Source organism: Apodemus sylvaticus, chromosome 21 (assembly GCF_947179515.1).
Source record: "Apodemus sylvaticus chromosome 21, mApoSyl1.1, whole genome shotgun sequence".
Taxonomy (NCBI): domain Eukaryota; kingdom Metazoa; phylum Chordata; class Mammalia; order Rodentia; family Muridae; genus Apodemus; species Apodemus sylvaticus.
In genome coordinates, this window is record NC_067492.1 from 23544797 (window position 1) to 23552317 (window position 7521).

The 7521-nt window shown below is 45.3% G+C and overlaps 1 protein-coding gene across 1 annotated transcript; it reads left to right on the forward strand.

Annotated features, from left to right (window-relative positions):
* Positions 1 to 27: 27 nt before the first annotated feature.
* Ddx28 (DEAD-box helicase 28) lies at positions 28 to 1890 on the forward strand. The gene has a single exon (XM_052166384.1). The coding sequence runs from the start codon at positions 39 to 41 to the stop codon at positions 1686 to 1688; it is 1650 nt and encodes a 549-aa protein (XP_052022344.1). The 5' UTR covers positions 28 to 38; the 3' UTR covers positions 1689 to 1890.
* Positions 1891 to 7521: the final 5631 nt, after the last annotated feature.

Genomic DNA, 7521 nt, shown 5'->3' on the forward strand with positions numbered 1-7521 from the left:
GTACTCCAGACTACGGGCGCATACTTGACGTCACTAGCATGCGCCTCTTCTGCATCAAGGGAAATATGGCTTTAGCCGGGCCAACACGGTTATTGTCATTAGCAGTTCGGTTGCTTCTGGAGCCTCGACGGAACATAGTGGTGCGCGATTCCGACCAATCCTTGCCAGTGGTGCGCGTTCCGCGGGCTCTGCAGCGACGGCAGGAACAGCGAAGGAGCGGCCATGGGAGTTTCCAGCGGCCCGTGCTTGTGCAACCTGGCCCACTGCTGGTCTCGGCACGGCGGCCAGAGTTGAACCAGCCCGCACGCCTCACGCTGGGCCGTTGGGAACGGGCGCCACTGGCTTCGCGTGGCTGGAAGCATCGGCGGTCGCGTCGGGATCATTTTTCCATAGAGCGAGTGCAACAAGAGGCGCCCGCCCTGAAGAACCTCTCGTCCCGGGTCAGCTTCGTAAACCTGGGTCTGGAACCCCGAGTGCTGCACGCGCTTCAGGAAGCTGTCCCCGAAGTTGTTCAGCCAACCTCAGTGCAGTCGAAAACCATACCCCCATTGCTTCGCGGCCGCCACATCCTTTGTGCCGCCGAAACTGGTAGTGGCAAGACGCTTAGCTACCTACTGCCCCTATTTCAACGGCTCCTGAGAGGGCCACACCTGGACTCCCGCAGTTCCACCGCTCCTCGAGGCTTGGTTCTGGTACCTTCCCGAGAATTAGCCGAACAGGTGCAGGCAGTGGCCCAGTCATTGGGTAGGTACTTGGGCCTGCAGGTGATAGAACTTGGCGGAGGCCTCGGAATGAGTAGGCTCAAACTTCAGCTGAGTAAACGACCGTCAGCAGATGTGCTAGTGGCTACTCCAGGGGCGCTGTGGAAGGCTCTGAAAAGTCAACTGATCAGTTTGCATCATCTTAACTTCATAGTACTGGATGAAGTAGACACACTGCTAGATGAAAGCTTCCTGGAACTGGTGGACTACATCTTGGAAAAGAGCCCTATAGCAGAAAGTCCAGCTGAATTAGAAGACCCCTTTAATCCCAAAGCTCAGTTAGTGATGGTGGGAGCCACGTTTCCAGAAGGCCTAAACCAATTGCTGAGTAAAGTCACCAGCCCAGACAGTCTGACCACCATCACCAGCTCCAAGCTGCACTGCATCATGCCTCATGTCAGACAGACATTCATGAGACTAAAGGGAGCAGAGAAGGTTGCAGAACTGGTTCAGATCCTCAAACAGCATGACAAAGTAAATAAGACAGAACCCTCGGGAACTGTCCTGGTGTTCTGCAACAGCGCCAGCACCGTGAATTGGCTTGGGTACATTCTGGATGACCACAAAATTCAACATCTAAGGCTGCAAGGGCAAATGCCAGCCTCAATGAGGACAGGTATCTTCCAGAATTTCCAAAAGGGCTCCCAAAACATTCTTGTCTGCACAGACATTGCCTCACGAGGCCTAGATAGCATCCACGTGGAAGTGGTTATCAATTATGACTTCCCCCCTACTCTGCAGGATTACATCCACAGAGCAGGAAGGGTGGGTCGTGTGGGCAGCGATGTGCCCGGGTCTGTGATCAGTTTTGTGACCCACCCCTGGGATGTGAGCCTGGTTCAGAAAATTGAACTGGCAGCTCGTCGAAGGAGAAGCCTTCCGGGACTAACATCTTCAGTGAGAGATTCTTTGCCTCAACAAGCCTGATTTTTTACCTGGCTTGAATCTAGTGCTAGAGCAGGGATCTTCCTGAGGGTCCAGGAAAGTTGAACACCTGTCAGTGGGTGACAATGGGTCACACCAGCCCTTGCCTCTCTGAAAGCATGGTGAATTGCTTGGAGATGTGAAAAGTAAACTACTGGACAGGATTGGAGAGTAATGTTCAGAAAATAAAGTGGATTTTGGCTTTACAAAATGTCATGATTTCTTTTTCTTCTAATTGTATGTGTGTGTGGAGGTCAGAGGACAACTTTGTGTAGTTAGTACTCTCTTTCCACCTTTCTATATGTTCCAGGGATCCTACTGAGATCATTGGGCTTGCTTGACCAGTGCCTTTACCCATTGTGCTATCTCAATGGACCTCTCATTATGAGTTCCAATAAGTGATTTGTTTGTGTGTTTTGAAACAAGTTGGCACTATATATCACACAATGGACTTGGTCTCTAGTAATCTTCCTTTCCTTTTTAAAGACAGGGTCCCTTTCCTGGTGGTGTTGGCACATGCCTTTAATCCAATACTCGGGCAGACTCAGGTTCTCTGAGTTCACTTAGCTAATATTGGTTTTGTGGGGACACACCTAATAGCAACCACCATTTGAACAGAGTTCAGTAGATTTTTGACTCTTACCATATGTAGGATATTGTTGCCTTGAGTTGGGTTGCTTTGATTTTCTTTTTTTTTGTTGTTGTTGTTTTAACAAGTTAGAAGATTTCCCAGCATGAGGAAAAGTTTAATCTTAAAAAAACAGCTTTTACATCTGCTGTGTGGCATCATTAACAGTAAGGACAGTGGACAATTTAAACTGTCCTAATTCTTCGCGATTTTAGCATTCTCGAAAGGATTCCATCTTTGATGATGGCAGAAAGTGCAGGACACTGTCCTCTTGAAACTCATTTCCTTCAAGTCTTTTTTCTCTCTGCTCAATCCAGACAAATCTCATCTTTGCTATAGGATCGTTCAGCACTGACAACAACCTGCGGACCCTTCTCTTGGGAAAGGCGTATTGAACTTCCCTCCTGATCTGTTCACTTCTGTTCTCCACAGGCACCCTCGCAATTCTGTGAGGTAGGGTGCAATGCTGTGATGAGCGCTTGGCCCTGGGTTTCAGGCTTAGCTTTTTCATGCCCTTTACTAGTGTTTCTGGTTCTAAGACTTTTGTTTGATCGGATGAGTCCTCTTCATTTTTCGTCTGAAGAGTTTCTGGGTCCTCAACTGGGTAAACATACTCTGACGGCTCCTCCGTGGCAATGCATAGAGGCCTCAAAAACAAAATTGCAACTGCTTAGTTTTTGAAAAGAACTAAGACTAAGCCCCAACTAGCAGAGGCGAAGTGAGATTTTTTTTTTAGATTGATTTTGAAGTGTGTGTGTGTGTGTGTGTGTGTGTGTGTGTGTGTGTGTGTACATGAAGCAGGCACTTTCAGAACTCAGAGAGTGAGATCCCCTGAAGCTGGAGTTACATGCAATTGTGACTGTCCCCATGCAGGTGCTGGAAACTAAACTCTGGTCCTCTGCAAGTATGCACTCTTACCTACTGAGCCATCGATCTAAGCCCTTGTTTGGCTTTTGTTGTTGCTGCTGTTGTTTCTTTTTGTCATGGTTGTTTACCACACTGGCAGTTTGACTCATGACCTCAAGATTGTTGGTCAAGTGCTCTATGGCTGCATCTCCAACCCCATTTGTTTTGAAAAGGCAAGGGAGGGCTGGAGAGATGATGGCTCAGCAGTTAAGAGCACTGACTGCTCTTCCAGTGGTACTGAGCTAAATTCCCAGCAACTACATGGTGACTTGAAACCATCTGTAATGGGATCCAATGCATTCTTCTGGTGTGTCTGAAGACAACTGCAGAAACTCATATAAATAAAATAATAAATAAATCCTTAAAAAAAGAAAAAAAGATCCTGGCAGTGGTGGCTCATGCCTTTAATTCCAGCACTTGGGAGGTAGAGGCAGGCAGATTTCTGAGTTTGAGGCCAGCCTGGTCTACAGAGTGAGTTCCAGGACAGCCTGGATTATACAGAGAAACCCTGTCTTGGAAAAAAAGAAAAAAAAAAGTGAAATGAAGTGAAGGGAAAGGGTTGCCCATTGGTATTATGTCACCGTGCCATGAGTGTTTTCTTTTTTTTAAAGATTTATTTATTATTATATGTAAGTACACTGTAGCTTTCAGACACTCCAGAAGAGATCATCAGATCTCATTACAGGTGGTTGTGAGCCACCATGTGGTTGCTGGGAATTGAACTGAGGACCTTTGGAAGAGTGAGCAGTCAGTGCTCTTAACCACTGAGCCATCTCTCCAGCCCCTGCCATGAATGTTTTCTACAAAACACTATTTGTACAAAAATATTCTGCCAATTCCACTGTGTAATGTCACTGGCAAGAACTTTTCCAGTACCTTTTTAAAAATAATTTTTATTAATTATTTTTATACACTCCATATTTTATTCCCCACCCCATCAACCCCTATCCACCCTCGGACGGTTCCATATACCATACCTCCTCCCTTTCCCCCTGTCTCCACGTGGATGCCCCCCCATCCCACCTGACCTCTGAACTCCCTGGGGCCTCCAAATTCTCGAGGGTTAGGTGCACCACCTCTGAATGAATACAGACCCGGCACTCCTCTACTGTATGTGTGTTGGGGGCTCATATCAGCTGGTGAATGCTGCCCGTTTGATGGTCCAATGTTTGAGAGATCCTGGGGGTTCAGATTAATTGAGACTGCTAATACTCCTACAGGGTCGCCCTCAGCTTCTTTCAGCCTTCCCCAATACAGCAGCAGGGGTCAGCTGCTTCAGTTCATGGTTGGGTGCAAATATCTGCATGTGACTGTTTCAGCTGCTTGTTGGGTTGGAATGCTGTCATGCTAGGCCCCTTTTTGTGAGCGCTCCATAACCTCAGTAACAGTGTCAGGCCTTGGGACCTCCCCTTGTGCTGGATCCCACTTTGAGTTTGTTTCTGGACTTTCTTTTCCTTGTGCTCCTCTCCATTTCCATCCCTGTAATTCTTTCAGACAGAAACAATTATGGGTCAGAGTTATGATTGGAATGGCCCACCTCTCCCTTATTTGAAGACCTGTCTTCCTGCTGGAGGTAGGCTCTATAAGTTCCCTCTCCCTACTGTCAGGCACTTCATCTAAGGTCCCTTCCTTTTAATCCTGTGAGTTCCTCAACTCCCAAGTCTCTGGTGCATTCTGGAGGGTCCCCCCCCCCCTCAACCTCCTATCTCCCGAGGTTGCCTGTTTCCGTTCTTTCTGCTGGCCCTCAGGGCTTCAGTCCTTTTCCCTCACCTAATGTCAGATCAGGTTCCCTTCTTTCCCCTATTCCCCCTCTCTCAAGTCCCGTCTACTTTCCTTCCCAAGTTCATCCCTCTCTCTTCACTTGTGATTGCTTTCTTCTCTTGGGCACTTCAGCTTGTTGACGTTTATGAGTTCTGTGGACTGTATCTTGGGTGTTCTGTACTTTTTTTTTTGGCTAATATCCACTTATTAGTGAGTGCATACTATGCATGTCCTTTTGTGTCTGAGCTACCTCACTCAGGATGATATTTTCTAGTTCCATCCATTTGCCTGCAAAGCTCAGGATGTCCTCGTTCTTAATAGTATTCCATTGTGTAAATGAACCACATTTTCTGTATCCATTCTTCTGTCATGGAAAATCTGTGTTGTTTCCAGCTTCTGGCTATCACAAATAAGGCTTCTATGAACATAGTGGAACACGTGCTCCTGTGGCATTTTTTGGGTATATTCCCAAGAGTGGTATAGTGGGTCTTCAGGAAGATCTATTTCCAATTTTCTGAGGAACCTCCAGATTGATTTGCAGAATGGTTGTACCAGTTTGAAATCCCACCAACAATGGAAGAGTGTTCCTCTTTTTCCACATCCTCTCCAACATGTGTTGTCACCTGAAGTTTTGATCTTAGCCATTCTGATTGGTTTAAGGTGGAATCTCAGGGTCGTTTTGATTTCATTTCTCTGATTACTAAGGACTTTGTACTTTTTTTTTTTTTTTTTTTGGTGCTTCTCAGCTATTTGAGATTCCTCAGTTGTGAAATCGCAGTTTAGTTCTATACCCCATTTTTTGATTGGGTTGTTCGGTTTTTTGGTAATTAGATTCTTGAGTTCTATATACATTTTGGATATTAGCTCTCTATCAGATGTGGGGTTAGTGAAGTTTTTTCCCATTCTGTAGGCTGCCGATTTGTCTTATTGACTATGTCCTTTGCCTTACAGAAGCTTTCCAGTTTCATGAGGTCCCATTTATCAATTCTTGATCATAGAGCATGAGCCATTGGAGTTCTGTTTAGGAAGTTTCCCCCGTGCCAATGAGTTCAAGGCTCTTTCCCACTTTCTCTTCTATTAGATTCAGTGTATCTGGTTTTATGTTGAGGTCCTTGATTCACTTGGACTTGAGCTTTGTGCAAGGTGACAAATATGGGTCTATTTTCATTTTTCTACATACAGACAGCCAGTTACACCAGCACCATTTATTGAAGATGCTTTCTTTTTTCCTGTGTATATTTTGGCTTCTTTGTCAAATATCAAGTGTCCATAAGTGTGTGGTTTTATTTCCAGGTCTTCAATTCTATTCTATTGATCAATGTGTTTGTTTCTGTACCAATTCCATGCAGTTTTTATCATTATTTCTCTGTAGTAAAGCTTGAGGTCAGGGATGGTGATTCCCCAGCCATTCTTTTATTCTTAAGAATTGTTTTCACGCCAGGCGGTGGTGGCGCACGCCTGTAATCCCAGCATTCTGGGAGGCAGAGGCAGGCAGATTTCTGAGTTCGAGGCCAGTCTGGTCTACAGAGTGAGTTCTAGGACAGCCAGGGCTATACAGAGAAACCCTGTCTCGAAAAAACCAAAAAAAAAAAAAAAAAAAAAAAGAATTGTTTTCACTATTCTGTTTTTTGGGGGGGTGGGGATTTTTTTTTCCAGATAAATTTGAGAATTGCTCTTTTCATGTCTATGAAGAATTGTGTTGGGATTTTTTGGGGTGGGATTTGGTTTTTCAGACAGGGTTTCTCTGTATAGACCTGACTGTCCTGGAACTCACTCTGTAGACCAGGCTGGCCTTGAACTCAGAAATCCGCCTGCCTCTGCCTCCCAAGTGCTGGTATTAAAGGCGTGCACCACTACTATATAGCTATAGTGGATTTTTATGTTAATGAACTTTTGTATATTAAACCAACCTTGCATCCCTGGGATGAAACCTACTTGATCGTGGTGAATGATGGTTTTAATGTGTTCTTGGATTCAATTTGCAAGAATTTTTTGGGGGGGTATAGAATAGAGTTTATTCAGGACAGAGGATGGAAGTTAATGGGGTAGTGGAGGCAGAGAAAGGCAGAGAGAGAGTAGAGAAATGGAGGAGTGGAGGCCGGCCATGACCATGAGAGAGGGGGAGGGGAGGAGAGCCCAAGGGGCAGAGAGGCGAGAGTGCCAAGAGGCAAGAGCGATGAGAGAGGTTTGCAAGAATTTTATTGAGTATTTTTGCATTGATATTCATAAGCAAGACTGGTCTAAAGTTTTCTTTTTTGGTTGGGTCCTTGTGTGTTTTAGGTATCAGAGTAATTGTGGCTTCATAGAATGAGTTAGGTAGTGTTCCTTCTCTTTCTATTTTATGGAACAGTTCGAGGAAAATTGGTATCAGGTCTTCTTTGAAGGTCTGGTAGAATTCTGCACTAAATCCATCTGGGCTCTGGTCATTTTTAATGATGACTTCTCTTTACTTGTGCTATATGGGCCTGTTTAGATTGTTTACCCGCTCTTGATTTAACTATGGTATGTGTCATCTGTCTAGAAAAATCATCCATTTCATCT

Excerpts from the sequence above, each read along its gene's own strand:
- Ddx28 (XM_052166384.1), top strand. The coding sequence starts at position 39 with ATGCGCCTCTTCTGCATCAAGGGAAATATGGCTTTAGCCGGGCCAACA.